General features: G+C 39.2%; 1 protein-coding gene across 2 annotated transcripts in view; it reads left to right on the top strand.

Moving 5' to 3' along the window:
* The window catches only part of galnt9 (polypeptide N-acetylgalactosaminyltransferase 9), a 94787-nt gene that overhangs the window by 49460 nt on the left and 19772 nt on the right, over window positions 1-25555 (top strand). For both annotated transcript variants that reach the window (XM_079348002.1, XM_079348003.1), the window contains 2 exons: window positions 109-306; window positions 10378-10495. In XM_079348002.1, the coding sequence (XP_079204128.1) occupies window positions 109-306; window positions 10378-10495 (316 nt within the window). The remainder of the gene's footprint in view (window positions 1-108; window positions 307-10377; window positions 10496-25555) is intronic.

Genomic DNA, 25555 nt, shown 5'->3' with positions numbered 1-25555 from the left:
GCAGACTGTTCCTCTCTTCCACACTTTTTCCACCCGTTGAAACAAAATCTCCTGCAAACTTAATTCAGCCAGTTCCCTTCTCAGCTTTTGTTTGTTTCTTATCCAAAGGGCCGAACCAATCCTGACCCGGATGAAGGAGGATCGCACCCGCATCATCCTGCCTGCCATCGACAACATCAAGTACAACACGTTTGAGGTGCAGCAGTATGCCAACGCCGCCCACGGCTACAACTGGGGGCTGTGGTGTATGTACATCATCCCCCCGCAGGAGTGGCTGGACAAGGGCGATGAGACAGCACCCATCAGGTGAGGCTTCTATTATAGATGAGGATGTTTGATGAAATATGGATAGCTTCTGTTTATGACTTATTCATGTGTGTGGGGCCTTCAAGCTAAAGGGCGCTGGTCTCCGATGTGCAGCCCAAAACACACTCCCCTCCCCTTTCCATAGAACGCTGTCTAATTAGCATGATGAATGCATTCATTTGGATGTAGGATCACAAGGCCAACTCAGTGCAGTGTCATTAGTGTAATTGTGTGTTGAGTACGAGCAGGTCATACCATTATACTGTTGCTGATTGGAGAGCAGTGCTGGCTGCTATCATGTTTCTGTATAATCCCAGAATTGATTATGTGCGTCTGGGGTCAAATCATATTGAGTTTGAATTCACTGAGAAAGAGCACAGAAGTATTGTGTTGCTTTGTGATGATCTTTAGTCTAAACATATGTCGGGACAGACCAAGCTACAGTCATATTAATATTAAGACTGTGTTTAAAGGAATGTTTTATGTTGTAAATGAACTTATGAACATTTCCCCTCAATAACTGTCTTTCTGAGTGCGACAAAAAACAATGTCAGACACTGACTGACCTTGGTAATGTGTTTGCCCTTTGGTTAGTAAAGCTATACAGTATGTGTGCAGGATCGGGACAAATATCAAATGAGGTTACATAAGTTCAAGTTTGCTTTCCTAAAATATATTTTTAAAGTGTATAACATGTATGAAAACATTTTTATTTTATTGATGAACAAAATCACTTTTAATTTGTAATTTTGTTGTTTCTGCTAGAGATGTTCAATATGAGAAATGCAAGTGTTATAGAAAGTGTTACTTAAGGGTGACATGATTAAAAAGAACTTGTAAAGTGAAAGTAACTTAAAGTGATGAGTGTGAAAAAATGGATATCAAAAATCTTCAAAGAAAAGCCCATCCCAATTTAAGGTCTCTTTTACCAGGCTGCTGAAAGTTTGGACAAATAAAGGCAGGCAGCAGTTGGAGAGCCCCATGTATTTAGTGTTGAAGAAGTTTGCAGATCAAAAATAAGAAGAAAAAACACTTCATTATTTTAAATATTTAAGTGAGCATTTTAATCTAGACTGAGCTATATTTCACAGCCATCGCCTTAGACCAAACCTGTATTGTACAAATGGGGAGATAACGCTTGGGGTTGAAAATGTAAGAAATGAAATAATATTATGGCAATCAAAAAACATTTCAACTTAACTGTCTTTAAAGACTTTCGCTGTAACATTCCTCTGCTTTATTTGGAATTACATCTCAAGCTTGCAGAGGCTGAGAATGAAAGGTCGTGTCAGACTGAGCTTGAAGGAGGTCAGCGTCTATTGTTCATCTTTTCCATATTCATGGCATTGCTGGGTCACGATTATTCCGTGTGCTTTAGCAAAGTTCGAGTAAAAACAGTTTTTGATTTCAGGTCAGAAGTAAAAACATGCAGACGTGAAAAAGTATCATGATAGGGTTTTTAGTTTAGAAAAGGAATACTAACATAACATTTGTTAATTAAAGATACATAGAATTATCAGCACTTTTTCTGTCACTTTTTACTGGACCTTTTCCTGATGTAAAAATCCAATATCCAATAAATCCAATATTTAATCCAATGTTAAGTGCTATATTTATTCAACAGGAAAGACTGTCTAGTGCCAGGGTATTTTTTTTAAATGACAAAGAATCGGTCAAAGAAAATGTTTGAAATTTGAGTCTAACCAGGCGTTAACGTGCCAACAGGACGCTCAATTTCAGCAGGAGCTTCCCGACACACTGTGAGTTCAGTGCATTCATTAGTGCAAAAAGGTAGCATAAGATCAAGGGCTCTCTTTGAGATCATAAACAGACGTAGTGAAAGGAAGCCATAAGCTTCCCTGCCAGGTTTTTATAGAGCCAAAAGCCAGATCAACTTGAGTTTGATGAATAGATGTTTCAAGGATTTAAAGGAGCACGCTGACGATTTGATGTTGCACACATGCTACAGCTCCACTCTGTATTATTTAAGAGTTGCTCGCCACTGTAACGTGTGCAGTGGAGAAGTCACATTGCAGGAGGAGGAATGTTGAGCAGATAAACTGAGACCCGTCACTCTCATCACTACTTTTTGTTGACAGGTCATGCAAAAAGAGAGTTCATCAGTTTCAGGTTTTCACTGACTATACTGCCAGAAAAAGTCCGCCCATCACACAAGCTCAGCTCCTCACAGACGCACAGAGTGAGCTGACCGCTCTGCATACAGGGTCTGTGTGTCAACTGCCTGTTAACAGGCAAGCACAGGAGCTGCTGTCACAGGCAACGCTGGCTGTACGATGGAGACAGGTTTTTATTGAGGCGGCTTTTTAATTAGTTTTCCCTGTCAGCCGCAGCACGTCTTCCCCATGTTAGTTAATGGAGTGTGTACATAAGGTTTACCTACATGTAGAGTGTAGTGTTGTGTGTTCTGTGAGACATTTGTTAATAGTTACTGTCATAGAGCTAGTTACATAGATTGAAAATACATTTTACAATTGTATAATTGCGATAGTACCATGGTTAGATGTGTTTGTTGACAATGGAGTAACACAACTGCCACACAGAGAGCGGTTGTCAGATGGATGAACCAATGGGCTGTTTGTATTTTATCAGGAAACAGACTTCACCTCCTTAACAGCACACAGTATAATTGTATATATTAACATAAAGCACACTGAGTTCAGCTGCTGTTATTTTCTGTATTTCTGTATAGTAATGTCCTATATAAAAAGGACAGAATACTAATACTTCAGACTCCTAATATTGGGCAGCCCTTACCAAACTAAGAACACTGACAAGCTACTCCGATAGTACAATCAGCAAACTGAATAGTTGCTGAAAACAAACAGACTTAACAATGTTTTTAATAGTATAGCTTAAATTGTTGGTTTCTCTATCATCTCCAAACTGCAGACATGAAACATACTATTGCTCTTCCGGTGTATTATATTGATCATATTAGAGCACTAAAGGTAGGGTTCAAGTGATGTGGCTTTTTTTGGGCCAAATATGAAGATCAATATTAGGTATAGAGCAAAAACACAATACTGATATATCGGCTGATATCTTTCTTAGATCTCTATATTTTATTTGTAGATATAAAAATACACCATTTACTGCATTGATCCCTCAAATGCAGTTATCAAACACTCATGAAAGAAGGTAGTATAACGTAGACGAGATGGAGCCTCAACTGGAAAGTAACAGCTCATGTATTGTGCATGCATCACTGCTCGACACTCTGGAGATGATGATTCTTGTTTTAATCTGTATAGTACACTCTGCTGGTGATAGCCACAAAGGAAACTGCTAGTGTAATGCAACAATACTCAAATGAAATGTTTGTTAATATATCTAGTAATATAGGCACAATTCTGCAATAAAATTAGCCAATATGACAGTAGGCAGAAAATATTGACAGGTCGATTAATCAGTCGGACTCTGACTGAAAAATTCTACATTTTTCTCTATTTACTTTTTTTCCTTGTGCAAAGGTCAGATTTATAAGCATTCCTCTCCATAAAGAATGAAATAAAACAAATGAGAAAAGTTGTTAGACCGTGTAATTCTGACACATTGTTAACCTTTCTCCAGCTCTCAGTAGGTAAAGCCATAACACTTTTGCTTGATACAGTTGCTCTCAAATAAACAAACAGTGTGATGATAGTTGATAGTGTGGACTGTTAATGCTGGGAGTCATATCACAGCTCCATGAAAATCATACATTGAGCATAAAGTGCTTGAGTGGAGATAGCAGAGACAGAGAAGAGAAGCCTCCAACTCTGCAGAGCTGGTTCGTCTTTGTCTATCGACACTTTGCTGCAAATGGACAGATCGCCTCAAGGCGCAGCTGAAGTGTGTCAGCTGTTAGGATTTCTATTGGAAATCATTCTCCCACTTGTTTCCTGAAGGTTTCTGCCCATCAACAACAGACACTCTGTGGCCATTCAGGGCTCAGGCTCAAAGCTTTCTTTTCTGGCAGTTTGGACACATTCGACAACAGAAGGTAGAGTAAAAGGGAACAAGAAGGCAGAAAACTGCCACGTTCTGAGAGCACAGAGGAGTGCAACCATTCTAGAAATCTGTAATCAAAGTCAAAAACAGGTTTTCTTTGGCAACTTCAGGGATCATTGACAGGAAACAGAAAAGGAGAGTTGTTGAAATGGTTGCAGAGTGGTTTTGAGAAACCTGACATTTTCAACCAAATATTAGATGGAGAGACTTTTTCCCTCATTAAAGAGTTTGAGGAAATAAATTCCCAATATCTACTGCTGCCTCAAGGTGTTAAAAGCAGTTAAAGGCAAGGTAAATAAGAGCCTCAGAACCAAAAAGGCTACAGATACACTTTCAATACTACCTGCAATTACTGTCAAAGGCATACTTAAACAAAGTACTTCAGTTAATACCTAGCTCGAGCAGACACTTAGAAATCTGACAACTCGAAGGGCATTTTATCTTTCCAGAAAAAGTTAAGTTTTCTTACTTGTTGAGAAAAATTTCACAAGACGAGCGACACGTCTGCGATTTAATCAGGTGTGACTCTTAATGATGCACAGAGAATGAATTAAGCTCACAGACTTTTAATCAACAACTGATTCCTTCATGCATCAAATACCCAACACATGCCATCGGAAAAGGACACATTATGCCTTTAAATGATCTCAGTGATCACAACTCAATCAAATGAAGCATTTCCATTATAAACAGCATCACACATGCATTTAAATCAAATGACTTATACATGTAATGATAATGTCTATAATGTGTCTCCATTCTCCTCTCGTACTTTACTTAAAGCATCAGGGCTGTCATGAATTTAAAGAGAATCTGTCAGGTTGAAGAAAAAAACATAACAGTTTCAACAACTCTCTTATTATCTGTGACCGGGCAGGAAATTTTCTATGATTATCTTTATTTAACCAGATTGCCGACACAATGTTCATGTATCATCAGATGTTCATTCTGCAAGTAAATGATTTTCCGAACCAAAGTAAACGTGTGTGTGAAGGGCGGTACAGCCCTGCAGGCTGACCATCTGCACACTAAAAATAACTACACCGAATGACATTAAAGAAGAAACCTGTGTTACGTCATGCTGTCCAGAACTTAATTTGTGACAAACTGTTTTAATTTTGCCTTGTTTTTTTCATGAATCAACTCTCTCTCAAGTCGCTGACAAAATTCCGAGAGTTCTGCTGTGAACACGTCGGTACAAAGAGCTGGAACAACTGGGCAGGTGTAGAAAGCAGTGACAGGGAGAACAAAGGCTCTGTGTGTCGTTCCCACTTAGAAAATAGTGCAAATAACACACTGGGGATTTTGTTAAACTTCACACACAACTGTTGACAGGGCCACACACGGCTGCATCAGTTGTCTATTGAATGTCTTTTTCTTTTTTCTTTTTTTTTGCCTGCACCTCTTTTGCAATTGACTTCTATTCCTTTGAATGTTCAATACCACCTCAAGACCAAAAGCAAAGACGAAAACTGTTGCTTGTTTGACGCTTTCAAGCAAAGACTGTGTAAAAAGATAGATGGCAGGACAGCTCCACAGAAGTGAAGCCAAAACATTGTGAGCTCCCCCTGCTGACTGCCGACAGTATAGGTCATATATCTGTCCTCCATGTGAGCAGATTCATCATGGGTCTTAAAAACAAAGCACAAGTCAGCTTTTTTCTCCAACACAGTTTTTGTCTATGTAGTTCGTCCTTATCTTGCTGATTCATACCAAATGTTGGCTTTACCGTTTTGTGCTATTAAAAGGAGTAAAACGCTTTGATTGACAGCTGTGTTGGTGAACCTGTGGTGCTGTGTGCACTGTATTAATAAAGAGGAGGCGTAAAAAGAGCACTAATATTAGAGTCACTGAGCGAGTGTCTGACCCAACAGTATGTTTTGTAGTCTGTAACCAACTGAAGGACCTTTTCCGTTTTATTGCTAAGTTTATTATGTTTTCGATTACGTAAGCGGTGGGACGTAAAACAGCAGCAGAATCTACTTCATAACTCTGGATCAAAATGACGACGTCTCCTGTTCAATTGGTCAACGCCCACTGCAGGGGCTGATTTGGCTTCACTTTTGTCCAGGAGGAGGTTGTGATGCATCTTCCATCTTTATATGAAGTCATTTTGTGAAACCAACAGAAGACATTCACAGTATTTAGTCTTCTAATATTCTCAGTTATGGGGGAAAATGGCTGGTTCTCATGTGTGTCATTTACACTGTAAATGCCTGTTTAACCACTGATTCATGATTTAAAGATAATTTCTTTACAAGATCATACCATACCTGTTTTTTGAAAGCATCAAAAACAGAACATAGACGGTCGCACAGGTTTTCACTTTATCATCCAGAGCATCTGTCTGAAGGTGCTGACTCAGTACTTTACACACAGAAGACGTGTTTGCATTGCCGGGAGGCTTATATTAAAGAGAGCTCTCAAAGTGAGCTGCACCGTTTGCATTGTGCAGACAGGAGAGCTAGGTCACTTGTCAAGAGAGGAGGAAGGATGAGGTGAAGAGGGGCTGAGTGTGTGCTGTGTCTGTCTTTTGTCTGCACACCGAGAGCAAATAATGGAACTTGAAAGCCTCGCTGTCACCACCTTATAATTCAAACAAAGTCTATGTCAGGCAAGATGAAAAGAACTATATAGATTATAAAGAAAGTCTAATAATAAAAAGTTTAAATTAAAATACTTCATTATGGCAATATTATTCAGAATATTAAAACCCTTTCATCTAGACACTGGTGGAGTTGGTGAACGACAGTTGCATGATGGGATGAGGGATGGCCTTCAGCTCAGCCTCGACACTGGATGAGTTGGAGGTGAAATAGTTGGAGGAGGATCAAAATACATTTACTATTTCCAAAAATATAAGGGTAAGATGAAGAATATTGAAAGATTCAATGCCTGAAAAAGAGAGAAAAGGGGGCAACAGAGATAGGGGCCTTCCTGCTTTAACTTTAGCTGAGTATCATTTGATAGATAGATAGATACTTTATTGATCCCGAGGGAAATTCAAGGCATCCAGTAGCAGTATACAGACAGGCAGGACACAAGACATTAGTTACAATACACACCCGCTGTCCCCCCTCCCCTCTGTATACAATAATCCCCCAAACAAGATTTAGCAGCCCCTATGTGACTAAGAGTAAACATAATTACAGGTTAAACCTGTGCAGTTAGCATTAGCATTAGACTTAGAACTTATATAGCATAATGTACATAACCTGTGAAGGAGAGAAAAACATGTGCTGATTAAAAGAGACCTGTAAACAGTTAAAGAGCCTTAGAAACATAGATTTAGGTAGCCTACCGCGAAACCGCTTTTTGCACGGCCTATTTAAAAAAAACACGGCCTTGAAATTATTGCACGGCTTGACCTAGGCCGTGCAAATATCTACATTTAATAGACGTGCTTACTACACGGGTGCGCTAAATGTCTGATTAGGCTACATTCTAATTCTGGCAAAGAATATGTTTGCCGAATACCGGTACTGAAAAGCTTAAACCTGATCCTGTTTACGTTTCTACAGCCACCTGTGCCCTATTTGGTAGACGGCGTGTCAGCCGGATGACGATAGTCGCTATGTAAATAGCGTCATATGATAGCAGCTAACCGCTGACAGCTAACCGCTAACTAATGAATTCAACAAAGGAGAAAAACACAACATAAACAAAACCAACGCTGGAAGACATCCAGCAGTTCATCTTCTCTGTCACTGACATGTGACTCTTTATTACAAGAACTCAATCAACCTTTGTTTCAGAGAAGGCTGTGATCGGCGAGGAGAAATACACACGTAAACAATCAGCTGTGTGTTACAGTCAATGGTTTAAACACGACGGAGTTTTGTTTACCGACGTAACACGGGAAGTGACGATTTTTTCAACCAATCAACGGACTGCAGTGTTTAGCTCCACCTTTTCGGGTCAGCGCCACATTCGAAAATGCTGACAGATGATTGACTTATCAAGGTCTAGGGATCTATTATTACTGGATGACACATGTAATATTATGAATTTATGTGTTTGTTTGTTTTTTAAAGAAAGTGCAGAGAGAAGCAGTGGGCCAACAAAGGGGTTAGACAACATGAACCAAGCGAGTTGCAGTCAAATGACAAAGGGGTGTGTCAGGGCAGGGGCTGTACAGTAAATCAACATTATCAAGCTTGGGAAAACTAAAATGTGTAACAATGTATCTTATTGAACAGAATGCACCATTTAGAGACTTATTCAAAACCAGTGTGTTAGGGAGCACATAACCTCCGCTCCGGCGTGCCGCGCCGCCGTGAGTGACACTGAAAAAAATTTGCACCCCCTGTATTTTTTTTTGCACCCCCTGTTTTCCCATTTCTGCCTAAATCACTGCTTAGAAACAAAGTGCTGACCCTCTAGAAACTAGTTATGAATATGTGCATGTACAGGTATTTGAGGTAGTTCCAGAGGTGTGAGTTGGCACTTTGTGACACATATTCCGTTCTTATATGTAAGGTAAAATTTAAAAATTTATTTTACCAAGAATGAAGTTATCATAATATAGGACACACATTTGTGCACCATTGATGTGTCTTATTTTGAGCAACTGGCCTCAATTTGACATGACCCACATAACCTATTTAATGTTAGGTCATGAAGTAGTGCAACATAAAGATAAAGGAAGCTTTGTCTTGAGAATATAAAAGTCCAGGTGAGTTAAAAAACCATTCCCTGAATTACAGATTTATGTCTCTTTAAATAGCGCTCCATGGCGATGATCCAGACTGTGTTTTATGCACTCTCAACCTAAAAGCACCATTCGTTTTGCTCACTCACTGTTAGCTTAGCTTTTTACAGGGTCAATGAATCATAATGCAGCTTTTCCCTTGAAGCCCTTTCTTCTGCCTTGCCTCTCAAACTGAATTGACAGACATACATTTCTCTCTTCTGTGTGTGCATGCGTGTGCGTGTGTGTGTGTGTGTGCGTGTGTGTGTGTGTGTGTGTGTGTAATAATATATTGTGAACTTACCCCAGGCACCTTTCCAGAAAGAAGAATAAAGCCACTCATTGGTCACTTTAGAGAAAAACACAAGGCAGCTTCATGCTGTGTATGAATGTAATGCTTTTTGTGGAGCTTTGTCCCAGAGCTCTTTAGAGCTGACAGATAATAGCAGAGTGAAGCAGCCTCGGGGGGCCGCTGCTGAATTGGGAGTGTTTCTTTTAGTAAAGGAGGAAAGTAACTGGGTCCTTGTGAATAAAATGCTCTCTGTGAATCTTTCTTTACCAGATACATTTGGGAAGTTTTTAAGTTTTACCACATTTAAAACGTTTTTGTTATAGTATTTCATTTATTTTGTGTTTATATTTCTGCCTAAAACTGAATTAGTAATTTAGTTACAATAAAAGTCAGCAAGTCATTTTAGACGCTTTCACTGGAGAGACAGGTTTTATGTTTTAGCTACTTTTCCTTTTCATTAAATCTAATTTCCAAAGCAGCACTACTCAATACAATCCATTTATTTGTTTGTGTTATATAAAGTAGTACATAGTGGTACATGGAGAGATGAATCCCCAAATTGTTCTGTTCTTCTCGGTGACTCATCACATTTTAGTATCTTAAAGATAATTTTTTTGGTTTTTCATTTAAAAATAAAAAAGTCACGCTCCCTTCTTTTATTGAACTCATTTCAAGAAGCAAGAATCATTGGAAAGGTCGGATTAACCCGCTGTAGGCTAAATGCACAGCACCAACAACAAAAACAAACCAAGTCATCGGTTAGCTGACTAACAAAGTGAAGCATTTAGCGCTTAAAGTTGTCTCCAGAATTGGTGTTAGAAAAACAGTAGGATATGATACAATATGACACGGTACGATCCAAAAAGTATGACATGACCTGACGTGATACCAAAAGACACGTCACTGTATGGTACAACAATTAATCAGAGTTGTTTTTTAAATCTGAATATTCAGGAAGGTTTGGTGTTCTTGTGTTCTTTAAAATTACTCGTCATATTGAAGAGTGGTGTATATTTGCAAGCTCATTAACGACTTTTAAAACCCTCGTCGCCTTCTGTCTTGATCGTATTGTCTGCAGAACTCCAGCTATGATCGGCTGCTCCTTCGTGGTCGATCGAGAATACTTTGGTGAGATCGGTCTGCTGGATCCTGGCATGGAGGTCTACGGGGGCGAGAACATTGAGCTCGGAATGCGGGTAAGGACCACAGATTAATATTCAGGCTGCTGTCGAGATGCATTCCAGTTGGAAGCAGCCTTTGATCAATAACTTGAAATGTAGATGTTTATGTCTTTTACACTGAATCAAAAGGCTCTTTGTGAAGATGGAATTGCTCAGAGGAATGCTGAAGGGAAAGCTGTTTTTTAATGAGGCGCTGCGTCAAAGCTGGAGGGTTTCTTGAGTGCAGTCGAACACGAGGAAGGCCACACAAAGAGACATAATTATAAATCCAATATTTGAGGGCGTAATATTTAGATGTAAAGTCATGGTTGGAATGATTTGAGAAATCTGTATTCAGACTTTGGAACAGATTATGATGAAGGTTTTCTATGTTTCCCAGCTGCAGGGGAACATCTAAAGATACAAAACCCAGGGGCGTCAACAGAAGCCATGATTAAACTTTGCAAAGTTTCTTCAATGGGACTGGAGGAGAGAGAAAAAAAAAATCCCCTTAATGCAAATCTTCAGCCAAGCCAAATGCTCTAAAGCCTGTATATGGAAAATGTAGATCTCTTTTGCGGCTGCTTTGAGTTGAATTTAACGCTTCATGTGAGCGGAGGGCTTTCAGAAGAATTGGTGAGCGTTTAAATTCTGAAAATGTTTCTCTCCAGCCGTGTGGAACCATTGTGAATCTAAACGCACTCCTAAAGCTTATTGGAATGAGATGTGCTTGAAAGGTTCCTCTCCTCCATCTAACGTCCTGCCCACATCCATTTTCAAAATCTCGAGATTTCTTCAACACCCCTCTGAAGTACCTTTAAAAAGCACTTGAACGAAGGCGGTAGGATCTTTATACAGAACTCTGCCGTGCTTTTATTGTAGAGAGATTTACAGTTTGAAAAGATCGTTTCAAAAACCTCTGATTATTCCACATTGAGCCACTTCTCCCCGACAACAATAGCATGTTGTTTTTGCCATCTACAGTAAGGACTCGATCATCAAGCTTCTTGTATGTAATGGTTAGTTTTCCATTATCATAAAGTGATAACTCAGAAAAAACTTATTACATGCAGACAGCTAACAGCCTCCCCCAAGGTTACACTGTGTTTTCTCACCCAGTAGGGCTGCTCATGTGCAGCTAACAAACCATGCAACTGGGTTAGATGAGGTTCGTGGGGGAGATCAATTCCGCTAAAGCAGCTGAGTGAAGTTGGAACATCTCTGTCTATCTTTGTCATAAAGTGCAACAGTCCACTCTTGTGTTTTTTCTCTCTGAATATTTTCTGTTGCTTTTGGATTCACGACAAACGGAGAATATGCCTCTCCGTCTCTGAACACAATGCCCTCACAAACGCAATTACCTCCCCTCCCTGTTTGGCCTTACTGTGTGGAAATGAAACACATAGGACCGGGGGAAAAAAAGGGCCATTCAGCACATGTACAAGCTTGAATAGGTCCGCTATCACCAAGCGAGCTTCAACCATTCATATCGTGCAGCTGTTAATGGAATGGAGATGGGCTTCTGGCGAATAGACGGCAATTACTCCTCTAAGAGTACGGCAGCTCAGGCAGCTCATTGTTGTGCCTGAGGAGTTGCCATTTGGGATTGTCTTGATTGACAAGTACATGTTTAACAATTAGCCGGGGCAGCTCACAATAGCAGAGCCTGCACAAGACTGTTGGACTGCAGGGGCTGATGAAAGGCAGGGTTCGTATGGAAGGGTTATGGTGGGTTTTTTTTAATAATTTGCTGTGACTTCTAACTTCTGCAGCTCACTCTGGGTAAAAAAAAAAAAAAGAGGCATCCATAGGATTCAAAATGCTAGCCTCTTTGTAAGCAGAAGGAAGCATGATTATACAGCTCCAAGCACCGCATGTGGTGTTGTTTCTGTGGGGAACAGAATAAAATAAAAGCACAGGGAAAGAAAGAGAGAAATAAATCATGGATTCTACTGAAGATTTCTGCTTGTTTGGTTGTGAAATGGTTGACAGGGTTGTATGAGCTGTAAATAAAAGAAATCGACAGAGAGACAGAATAAAACTGCAGAGAAAATGGATGTATAAATGATGCTCGGAGCCTGATGAATTGAAGGAAAGATGCATCATCTACAGCTACAAAACAAATGTATTCATACTCAGTTTGACAAATTCAAAGCCGAGTTACCTCGAACCGACTGAATGTATTTCTGCTGTTATTAAATCTGTATTAAATTAAGCTTAACCTCATATTATATTTAAATTTTGCCACCAGCAAGATAAGAATTTCACATCTTCCTTTTTTAAAATAGTTGTAAGTGCATTTCTAAGGAAAAACATCCTGCCTGCCGCTCACCTGCTTTTGCAAACACAAACATTTTCGGGGACAGAAATGATGAATTCTGCCAAGTGTCAATATGAGTTTATCTTGTAACACGTCTCCCATCCCCTCCCTAGTTGCTGAGTCTTTGCTGATATAGCATCTCAGGAGACCAGGACATTGCCTTTCATTTCGAGGTTCCTGTGGGCACAGGTTTTATACCACGCTTACTCTGTCAGCAAATATAATACTACATCAAATCCATCAGGGGTCACTTCCACTGAAATCTGATGTGAAGTGAAAGCCTTCTCTTTCATTTTGAATCATTCTCAAAACTTTAGATCACAGCTCATAATAATGATGACAGGGGAGGAAATTGAATCAGTCCATTGGAGTGTTAACAACACCTATTGGAAATAACTGTAAAATGAATTTACATTTTATAGATGTGTCCAGGGGCCGTTATTCTGCTCTGTGTGATATCTTCTTGTTTTTACTCTAAAGTGAAAGGATGATGGTTTTCAGTGCACATAATGTATGTGCAGGGTATTAAAATCAGCTTCAAGGAAAGAAAAAAGGCTTGAACACTTCAAATAGGGCCACAAAAGGTTTACAAATCAGGAATCAATGTTCGTCATCAGAACTTTTTCTATTTTACAGTTAAAGGGATACGTTACCCATTCGCATAAAGTTTTGTGTCATTGCACCTGGTAGTATTTTTGAATGTTCATGCTGTCCTCAATTTCCACTGATACGGGAAGCCTTCGAAAATAGTAATTTTGCGTCATCAGAGGCTGCTGTGGTTAAAGGGGGAGAATCTACATTGCTAGTTCTTCGTGTTTTCCATCACTGAATCTGCAGACCTATTACATATCAACGGGTGGGATCTCACTTCCATAATCTAAAAGCGACGTCCGCCATCTTGCTTGGAAACTATGCTAACAGGCTCTGTTGAGAAAGCTGATAAGAAACGACACTGGTAGACAAAGTTTGTTTCAACTTCAAACTAAAATGGATGAAGGAGATTTTGAAGGTTTTTTGCTTGAATCGGCTGTTCATGGCTATCTCTACAAGCTGCAATATAGTGATGAGTAGTTGCAGCTGATGGAGGACAAGAGGCGGCTGCTGCCTGTCGGCGTCAGCGAGGACGAGAAGCAAAGTATTAAGAATATTTTTTTTAAAGGACACACTCACACAAAGGAAAAGGTCTGCATTCTGTTCAGCTCCTAATGATACAACATTATGTATAACCACGACAATGTTTCTGTAGGCAAGATCTTCCTTACCTGTCTCTTCCTGCACCTGTATGCTTTTTGCTTGGATGTGCTCACAGTAGTCTAATAGAAATCAAAACATCACAACATTTTTCTGAGACTCTGTTATTAAACTCATCATTTCTATATAATTTAACAATGTGCCAGACACTTCACATATGAACATTTAAAAACATTAAGTTTCCATATTTTAGATGCTGCTTACATCATTGTTAAAATCAGTGTTTTTTCCACAGAGTATGATAGATGTATTTGCTTTTGATGTGTGCACATTAGAAAAGACGAGAATAGAGTCAATAAATATGGGGGAAAAAAACAGTTATTAAAATTAAGGCACACAGGGAAGTGTTAGAAGGTGTTTCAGTCATCTGAATCACATTTAAGAGAGGATTATATTTATGAGTATTCCTATCTTCTGAATGCAGCTTTCTACAGTTTGTTTAAGAAAGATTTTTACTCTTTAAGCTTTCCATCTTAATTCCTGATCTGAAGTGATTGTGTTTTCGGCCTTGGGTATGGCTAAGAGGTAGGTGACCTTCATTCAAAACTCCTCAATGCTGAAATACATTTAAAAGAAAGTGGAAAAAAACCAAAAAACTTTATCATCGACCTTCAAAAAGTTGAATTTCCTTCACTTAATCATATAGCTCAGATTGCATAGTAAGGACAGAATCATAGTTAAATGAACAGGTACAGATAATGTATAGTATGCAGGCTTGTTCAGAGCTGTGCGTTTTGATTTTAATCACTGTCAATCTGGTAACGTGAAAGCTTGGGTATGAGAAGAGATTTGTTTGTTAGTGGCAGAGTCGACCTGGTGTCCATGGATCGCAACAGAAGTGGAATGATGTGTTTTGTTTCAAAATTTCTATTTGGTCCTATTCATTGAAACCTAGTGCATAGTATAACAAAGAGTAAAGTGTAGTTCTGCTGTTTTGTGAAGTGTCGTGACAAAAAAATTAAGATTGATTGACTGTTAAAAAAAAACTGAGGCTTGAAGGTCACATACTGCAAAATACAAGTTGTTGTTTCTCGCAGTCATGTTTGTCTTTTGTCTACCGTCTAAACAGGCCGTTTAAAGTTTTTTCCTTCATGACATCACAAAGGGCAGTAACCCCTCCACCAGGTGTGGGACACTCCCACAGCTTGGTGTTTATTCTACCCTCTGTCTTCTCACGTAAACACAAAAGCATCTAGCAAGAAGGCTCCAGCCACATCCCCTTTCAGAGGCAAACAACAGACAGAAAGATGGCCTGTGTTAAGCAGGGCTGAAATGGACGAGTGGATTTATAACAAGAAACTTCACAGACGTGCTGAGATGTTGTTAAATTTGTTAAAATGAGGATAATGTGACCTCTAATGACAAATGTAGAAAAAACATGAATGAAAAAGTTAAGTCTAAATCATCACCTAAACTAAAATCTCAGTTGGACCCATGTCCTACTATAATGTGTGCTACTTTGGCTTGTGAATATTTTGTGCAGCCGTCATGAGCACCTCGTTACTGCCAACAAAAAAAGGGCTTGGTCTGGCTGGGTTTACCTCACACTATGTTCCAACAGACTCATGTTGCCACCAGGAAACCATCCAAGCTGCTTTATGAAATCTGTCTCCTTTTCATCACAGAGTAATCAATCAGTCACTTCCACATCCAAGAAAATGGAGCGTGAGCTCACTGTGGTGGCCGGCTTGTTTCAGTGGCATTTATTAAGCTCACCGGGAACTCCTTCTAGAAGTAATGAACCACAAAATGATTGTATTTTTTTCCTTCTTTGAAGTCTCTTCTCCATAACCACCTGGGCTGGGCCTGAGGCATCTGGTCATAATCTCTCAGTAGTGAGGAGAATGGAGCTAATTAAAGTCTTGCAGTACGAGCAGCAAGACAGGAGTGGGACGTAATTACAATTTACTTTGTCCCCTCTGCATCTCAAACAGGTGTCTTACAATATAAAGAGAGTTTATAGTACAGTCATGTACATTAATTATAACTTGTTTAGAGTTTTTGCTGTCAGTTTCAGGCTTTAAATATAAGACTGAAATATAACTACATTACATTGATCTTTTGATTACAGAGTACTGTAGATGGTGCAGTGGTTCAGTTCAATTATATGACACTGCTCTCCACATACAGAAGTCTTCGCTTCAATGATCCCGGGTTTGACTCCAATCCGAAGCCCCATGGTGTGTGTCTTTCTATTCTCTCTCCTGTACACTTCTGCCCACTTTCCAAAAGTCAAAAATGAATCCAGCTATTGAGCACAAGGTGTACCATTTTGTAATTTTATTGGTGCCGTTGTGCCATCATGTGGCATATAAGTGAAATAAAAGGAGCTCAAGCCATCAGCCAACTACCTTACTTAGTAAAACGGATGCTGTCCATTTCCATCCCTAAACGCACACAGGTCCGTGGAAAAATCTGAAAATTGTTTGTGTTCAACAAAAGTCTAAGGCAGCACGGAGAAAGTAGCCCCGTTTTTTTTTTTTTTTTATAGAGGAAAGACGTTCTGCAGATCTGTGGTGCCCAACAGTAAGGCATCAGCTGTTGCTGAATATAAATAGTCTTGTAATAGTCAGAATAGGCTCATTACTATGTTGGCTTTAATTTATTACAAATACATTGGCAATAACAATTTCTGCAATACAGACACTTATTTTATAACAAAAACAATACATGTTTAGTTAACGTGAAGGATTCTTTAACAACCATAAAGGAAATGTGTGTTGAGTAGGATGCATCAATTATCAGTCAACCAGACAATAAACCCTGCAGCACATCTGACAGGATGCTGCATCTTATGCCGCCCACCACCCATATCACAGTCCATCTATTTTTCCAGATGGTAACTTCACTTGAATTAAAAAAATAAAATAAAATAAGTGCTAGTAAGCATTATTCATGGTGGAACAATAACAGGTGCTGCTTCAAAGCAGTTGTTTGGTGCAGTCAGATGTTGCTTTCAGTTTATTCAGAGAACATCTGCCCTGCTGATACTAATATGAAACCTGGGCATTTTAACATGCTTAATTAACCTCACAAGCCATCTGGATTTGTAGATACAAATACATTCAAAGGAAATTGGTGCACTCCAGATGTGTAGCGTTTAATACAATGCATTACTAACCTCTTATATGTATGTCTTTATAACCCAACCGTTTAAATATTGATTGACATAAACTAAGATCAGCTTTGACTTTGCTCTTACCTGAATTGGTCTGCCTGTTTATTGGAGATGACTTATATTTGATGTTGTGCTAGCTCTAAAGACGGATATGTGATATGAGCATGGCAGTGAGCTGGTGAATAAAGACGTTATATGGCTTTCTATACAATATTAATGGAGGCATATGAGACAGTATTTTCAAGGCCAAATCAGTTATAGAGATTGCAGATTGGGACTGCACGAACTGTGATAGACTGCTGGTTTCCCCTTCAATTTTTGGATGTTTGTAGAAAATTCAAAGTGAATTCTTAAGAATCGAAGTAGAAAAAGAGCTTTAATATCTTCTTGCTTAAAAACAAACATCCAATGTGTCCAACATCATATCTAATCTGCAAACCACCTTATGATGAATACAGTGACACTCACTGTCTCTTATTTACTTCTCCTTTCTCTGACAGAACAGACATTGTTGTCATTGCTAGAATAGCTATTCTACATATTGGGAGGTACTCTTTATAGCGATTTGATTTCATAGTGAGGACACGAGTTTGCATGACTACTATCACGATCAAATAAGCATTGTCTTAGCTTACAAAAAACAAACTGGCAAAAGCACACTACATTAACTGCTGATTATAGAGCTTCCTTTTCTTGGTGATATTAATTCAACCTTTATTCATACTTGAAAGATCTTTGCGGGGTACCCCTCATTTACAATGACATCAAGTCATCAGAGAAGTAATTAAAAGACGGACAACAAATCATTAAAAAACAGAAAACATAATTACAAGATTGTTAGAAACAACAAGCTTGGGGTTTTCTAAGAAGCTCATATAATAAGAACTAGAGTGGAGGGAAAAAACAGTTGAAAATGTAGTAAATTAATTAGGTGAGCACAAAGCTGCAATAAACACATGTAAAACAGTTAAAAACAGAGGTTTGAGGTTCTTGATGATTGTCAGGTGAATGTGCTTTTTAAGTTTGCTGTCAAATTTTCATCCACATTTAGTAACATGATCCTTTCCCAGGACCAGCAGTAACTATAAATATTATCTGCAAAATAAAAGGGGTCATCAGAGGCGGCGAAACCTTAAGCAGAGTATAGTTGTTGATCAACTGAGTTCCTTCTGCCTTTCTACGTCTATATATGCAGTGATATATCACACAGAGAACTCTCTTGTGCTTGCATCTGGTACCTTGTTGGTATGCAGTCAAGTTGTCTTATGTGAAGGATCAGATCAAACTACATACACCCAATCAGAACACCTTACAAGATCTTGGTAGTTCTTGCCACGGACCCTTTGAGGCTGCAGCATGTCAAAGACAGTCACCTTGAAAAGGGCAGGAACGTCATTATGAGGCAGCATTAAACTCGGCCATCTGTGGACACCAACCATTCTGGCAGCTTCAAAATCACCAGCGTGCTCATGTCCATCAAGCAGTAAATGTCAGTGGGCGCTGAACATATGTGAGCCTTTTCCAACAAACTGAGTCTTTGGAAAGATAAGACTAATCTGAGGCATCAGGAGGAAACTAAAATTCATTAAATGGGAATGACAAATGCACAGATTGAGCAGATGAATAACACAATAAGTAATGATGTAGGAGTCTGTGGATAAGGCTCCGTTAACCAAAACAATTTAGTTGTCCTCTACGGTTCAATACAGTGTCATTTACTGTCTTCAGCTTCTCTAACTCCTCTGAGACTGTATGTTACAGGACTTGGGTGATTCAGTCTAGTCTCATTCAGTCATTTTAAGTCAAACTTTGAATAAAGAAACTCAATTTAATAGCTATGGCTGCTGGTTAAGTGCATTACTTGTCTTAGGAGAGGCCTCAACTGTCTTGGTAGTGAATTGCTCCTGAGCTTGCTACCTTTTAGTCCCCTTATCTTTGCATTTTCTGAATAACAACTCGGCTCAGTTTGCTCATCTCATCCCTGGTGGATTCAATGTTCTATAACAACATTGAAGAGCTACAACATGGGAGGTACCATCCCCTCCCATCAATACACCCCCTGTAACGGTAACAATAGCATTGGATATTGATTGAGCATTTGTCTTTTTCAATGCCTGCATTATTTAGTGGCTGAATCAATTCTTTAGGACTTAATGGACTCAGGTTTACTTACTCCATGGTTCATTACTGTATGTTGAAGTCTGCAGAGAGGAGAGAGAGGTGAAAAATGATGCAGCCGTAGTACACAAGACTTGATCGTGTATTCCTTCAGAGGAAGTTCTGTAATGGTGAAGGACTTACTGCCGACATATGGTGCAGCTTGATGTTGTTGGGAAATGTACTGTTGTGTTTGCATCACATCAGTCGACATACTCAAACGTGCCCTTGGTTTAAATTCACGTGTGTCTGTGCAGATATAATTCAAGATCTTTAATTTCTTTCTGTCCCAGATGCTGTTGTTTCAGGACAAATTCATAAGTTGCGCCTCAAAGAGACTGTGTGTCGAAAAAGTCGACCTTGTGTTTGCTGTTTAACAATGACATGTGGCATGCTGTTCATCCTAAAACGGATTTGGAAACATGACATGGCTTGTTGAGCAGGAGAATACCTCAAAGAGTTTCTTCTTTTTCGTCTTCAGGGCCAGAGGGATAAATAATTCAACAGACCTTGTGAGCTGTTATTCATGTGGATCATAAACTTCATTAAAGCCTTTTACAAGTGACTGCAGATAATCCCACATCAATCTGAGCTCATTTTGACAAGACAATCAAGATAAATCCTTTTTCATGTATAAAAAAAAAAATGTTTTATTGAGCGAGAAAGGTTCATCAGAACATTCATTTTTCGACATAATCAATAATCATAGTCATTTTGAAATAAAATGACATCTGAATCATATGGAACAGTGCTCAAGAGCCTGACATCCTCACCATCCTCACAAAGAATACAGTAAGACTTTACATGCTGACTGGCTCACCTTGTCATTATCTGAGCATTAGATAATCTGTTCACGTAATTGTCTCTGTTAGATGTCTCAGACATCAAACTCAAAATGATCTAACAAGGCAGAAGTATTTGAAGACAACAAACATGCATTGATTTGGCTGCATCAGCTAATCAGCCAGCATATCAAAAACGGATGGAATTAGCTTTCAGTTAAAAGGGGCTTTGTATCTCTCTCTCTCTCTCTCTCTCTCTCTCTCTCTTCATCAACAACAAAGGCTTTGGAGGAGGAAAAGAAAGCATGACATGAAGTGATGGGTCATGTGGGGCTTGGTTCCACACTCTTAATGAGGGGGGGGGGCCTGGGGTTTTCCCACACATAAAAGCATCACTTTATATTACATGAGACTGGAGAGGAATGGAGAAGAAATCTTTGTTAGCCTTGGTTTGTCCAGTATTGGATGCTAACTGGCCTCAAGCTCCTTAAAAAAAGTCTAGGAAACAGTATTTTAACTTTCTGCCATGAGTAACAAAACTTTTCTATAACACTCGTTTAACAGCTTCCCAGTAGGCAATTAGCTTAGCAAAATGAGTAGAAATCATAGACTGCATCTACATGGACGGAGTCTCAGTGACTGAAGCAGACTTTTAAAAGCATATTAAAAATGATTACTAGGCTTTTTTTTTTCTTTTTCTTTTTTTTTGGCACGAATGAGGAAACAATTGATGTGCTTGTGCCAAATACGAGAGCCTGGCTTTGACTTTTGTGTTATGGACCACGTCCAACTGAGTGTTCTAATTCGGCTTTTAAAGAGTTAAAAGCCGAAGTAGGGTGAAGACGGCTGATCGCTCATCCAAGCTGCAACGCATCAGTCAAATTCCAAGTGAGTTAAATAAGACTTGAGGATCAAGCCTCATGGTGCCTTACTCACAATTCACTCAGTGACTCAGGTTTAATTTCAGATTATTAAGAGCTCTGCTCATGTTTCTGCCCCGTGAATAGTCATTTTCTATCCTTCTTTAGCATAACTGATAGGAGAGGTGTCACTACTGACTGCTATTGTGAATATGAGCTTAACATGGTATGTTGTTGGAGATATAACCAGCAGGAATTAGCGACTTGTTTGTGCTTTTTGAAAAAAAATTATATATATATATATATATATTTTTTTTTTTTAAATTTTTATTCTGCTTTAAGCCATGTCAGGGACATGTCAATGCTGCATTTCCTGCTTCGCTGATGGAGGTCGACGAGTCATCAAATAATTAATGCACATTTAACTCTTCAAATGCCAGGGTCAAAAGAAAGCATCTTCCTTGAGCGTTATTATTCATAGGATAGAAAAAGGGACGACAATATGTCTCTCTTGGAGGAGAAAGTGCGTGTGTTATGCTGACTGATCTGACAGGTTGACTTATTAAAGCAGGTTATTTGTAGTTCTACACAGGATAATGTTGCTTCTGTATTCTTCTGTTGAGATTCTTGTCACTCACAACAGCTTTGAAAAATGACTTGCTGCCATGTGATACTCACAGATTTCTCATCTGCAAATTAGTATAAGTGTGAATAAACATTACATAGATGTAGCACAGGAGCTGATTTGAAATAAGAAGTGTTTTATGTGTCTATCTCTGTTTAATTGGAGCAGATGACAGTTCCACACATCACAGGGAACTCAGGGATGAGGAGGCCTGCTACATCTCATAACATCACTTGTTTTTTTTAGTATTTGTGTTTGCTTATCTTTTTACAATAAATATAAGACAAGTATCAGAGCAGATTTAAAAATGCCATTTGGCTCATTTTAATAAGCCTTTCATGGAATTTCATTAAAAAGGGTGAGATGTTTGGGTATATTTTCATCCCTTGGGTGTGGAGATTGCAGATAGGCGAGCATTTCAATTACAAAAGGGGGCATGGGAAATTCACCAGACGAGAAAACGCAGCACACACAACTCATTATCTGGAGTGGATAAAGCAGGTCTCTGGATGACTGTCTAACAAATTAATTGTGAAAATGTTCATGCCAACTTGAAGGAAGTCCTGTGACAAAGGTCTGCCTTTGAATCCACCTAACATTACTAAAAATAGACAGTCTAGGCGTAATGCAGCTTGGTGCCAACTCGGGCTGTCACTTTTCATTTGAAATTCCAATCACAGTTCAAACAGGGGAGGAAAAGTTCATATTTGAGTGGTTGTGTGAAAGCTGCAGACTGTTTGAAGAAGTTTGCTTGTGATCCAGCAAGTGGGAATATCAAAACTCAAGCTTGACCTCTTTCACGCCCTTTGGACCCATGAGTAAACTCTTTATGTTGTTTTATAAAAGCAGAAGACATTTGGTGAATAAGACAAGCTTGAGTGGATGGTTGTGACACCAAAGCTTCTGAGAGGCAGTGTGTGGCATGTTTTTAATCCCTGCCTCAGATAGCAAACTAAACAAAACAACATAAAGATGTCTGTGGACTTTGTTCAAGGCAGAAGTCTTACTCTTTCATAAAAAAACAAATCTGCACATTGATGTACGAGCTCACCATCGTAGTCAAACAAAGGAGGCACAACAGAAAAGCAGATAAATGTCAAGTGTACAACCTGCTTTGCTTACTATTGAACACACTCATTTTCAGCAAACAGCTTGTTGAGAGCTCCAAAAATTGCCTTTTGCAAAAGTCTGAATGCACTTCGTACATGTAGTGCAGCTTAGCCCTGGTCCTGGTGTGGCTGCAGTGAAGTGTTATTTAGAGAATAGGCATCTCTGCAAACACAAACTTTCAAAACAATCCGTGGATAGTCTCTGTCATCATAATAGCATATCACGCTATCGCTACGTTTATCAGTATCTGTTTCATGTTTCTGTTTAATAAATACTAATCTAATAAAATGAAATGAGCAGTGAATATTGCAGACTGTTATCAAGGCCAACTCCAGTCATACAAAGCATGTAGTATTAGCTCTGCAGCAAAAACTACAGCTAAAGTACAGCTCTGTAAACATCCCAGGCACTTCAGCTGAAGCAGCTTAGTGAGGCAACCGTCAGGCACACGTGTTGAAGTATGCAATGTGCCCCAGGCATAAGAACTTGCAAATCTGTTTTTGAAGGTATTTTTTTGCCGAGCACTGAGAGTGTTGCTCAAATCAATATTTTCATACTTTGACATCACGTATTAAATTGTGCGCCCCAGAAGCCATAGTTCTCGAAGTGGGCAGCCCATGTTCGACCCTTGTCATGTTATTCCCTATTCTCTCATCCTTGTTTCCATCGCTAACGATAAAATCTGCCAGCCTCAGCCTTAGTGTCCTTCAGCACCTTGTTTTGGTTTTCGAACGCCCAACTGTGATATAATTTGGTTCAGTCTCACTCCACTAACACAGCAGACAGATAGCTGATTTTAGCCAAAGGCTTGGGTGTTTTACAAGATATGCCAACAAATGAGCAGATTAACAAATTCAATTCAATAGTACTGTTTTTATGTGTCAGTAGTGGTAATGTCATCATATTGCACCCCTTTTTGTCATCTTATCTATGAAGGTGCCTGTCGAGTCCTTTAAATTAATGTAATCATCATGAGCTGAGAGGATAGAAAACTTGATTTGATGTGCCCTGAAGAACCAGGAGTTTTAAAATGCCACTTGCTTTTAAACTGAACCGATATTAAAAGGAATAGATATTTAGATTGATTCCAAATTATTCATAATGTGCTCTAATTAGACAGGAACAAAGAGCACACAGAGCTGCCAAAAGTTTTCATAATCACAGTCAGCACATTGAGAGAGCGGAGCGAATTACTGAATAAATGAAACAGTTTGAAAGTAAAGAGATGACTTATACAAAGTTATTCCCAGTGTTCTGCCAACAGGGCAGTAATGACTCTGTTGTAATTATCGTCTGCTCCATATGGAGAGGAACACATGACAAGAGGAATAATGCATTTTGATGATGGTTTATGGAGGAACTTTAGGCATGCAGGTAGATTGGCAGGCAATTATTGCTCTCAAGAGAGCCAGAGAGGCTGCAGAAATTCACTTATGTTAATCAACATAAACTTTCTTCTTTTGTTTAGCTGCTAATAGCTTTCAAAGTTTTGGACCAGAATGACAAAACGTAAGGTTCTATGTTAATTTAAAAGTAGCAAGTATCTTTGTCTAATATAACTCAAGGGATATACAGTCATTAACGATTTAATGTTGGACTAATTCATATATAGATATGTGTAAAGTAAATCAACTCATGCAGAGATACACTTCCATAGATTTAACAGGAAAGATAATTGGATTGATTCCTTTTGTGTCTGTCGGAGGAAGTACGGCTCCAAATGTCAATAATCTCACACATGCGATTGAGAATAAGAAAGAACCATTTGTGCAGCATTGATTTTTTAAAGAAGCATGGCAGATGTCCAGTGTCCGGGTGACAAGTGGCTCTATTGTAATACATAATTTACCATTTTCACATGACATCAGGCTGTGGGAAGCTCAGATGCATTCATAATGTCATGCTCTTGGTTGTATGCATACAATCTGAAAAATAATAATTGTGGCAATGCTACAGTGTTGACTTTCAATGAGACAATGAGCAGAGAGAACCTGGGAGAACATCAGTCCATATGGAAGTTCAACGCCGCGTTTTACCACCTGTTGCTACTTTCTGTCAATAGCGCCTGGTAACATCAATATGATTCCACACAAAGATTGTCTGCTAGCGGAGGATTGAGCAACAAGAAATCTGAACAAGTCAGACAAATTACAATATACTGTCCTTGCAACAAATGAAAGATAGAGTAGTTTCAAATTTGAACATCTTTGCCATTTAATGATGATGAATCTGAGGCAGCACAAGCTAAGAGTTAAGAGTCTTGATGGCTTTGGGGGGTCGGGGGAACTGTTGCTCAGTCTGGCAGACTTTGCACAGATGTTCGGAGCCTTTGGCCAGATGGCAACAGTGCAAAAAGACAATGGGAGTGGCGGGAGAGGACTTTTATCAACTTCTCTGCTGCTCTGACTTTTCTCTGCATGGATTTACATTCTGTGACTTTCCTCTTTTTGTACTAAACAGGGATGCAGTGGGTTAAGATACTCTCCATGGTTTCTCTGTACAGTGTGTGATGTCATGATGGGCGGTGGAGTTCTCACTTCCTTTGTACTTGGCTGTCTTTGAGAGAACTGTGGAGATGATGGACCAGTTTAAATCATCTGCAATGTGCACCCAAAGGAACTTTATGCCGCTGACTAAATAGCAGTACCATTGATAGTGAGGCACGGTCATCATCTCCTTTTGAGAAATCAGCAACCAGCTCTGTTTTTGTCCACCTCCTCTCTGTAATTTGTTTTTCTATCGCTCATCATAAGAGCCACCACTGTCGTGTCATCTGCACACAGGTAGATCTAAAGTCCAAATCCAGCATGTACGTTGTTTTCCAGGCCAGGTGAAAGGCAGTGGATACTTTGATTTCATCATTCAGATGTGTG

This window comes from Symphodus melops (genome assembly GCF_947650265.1).
Source record: "Symphodus melops genome assembly, chromosome: 1".
Taxonomy (NCBI): domain Eukaryota; kingdom Metazoa; phylum Chordata; class Actinopteri; order Labriformes; family Labridae; genus Symphodus; species Symphodus melops.
The sequence above is the reverse complement of the archived record's forward strand: the minus strand, read 5'-3'. Positions and strand labels throughout refer to the sequence as shown.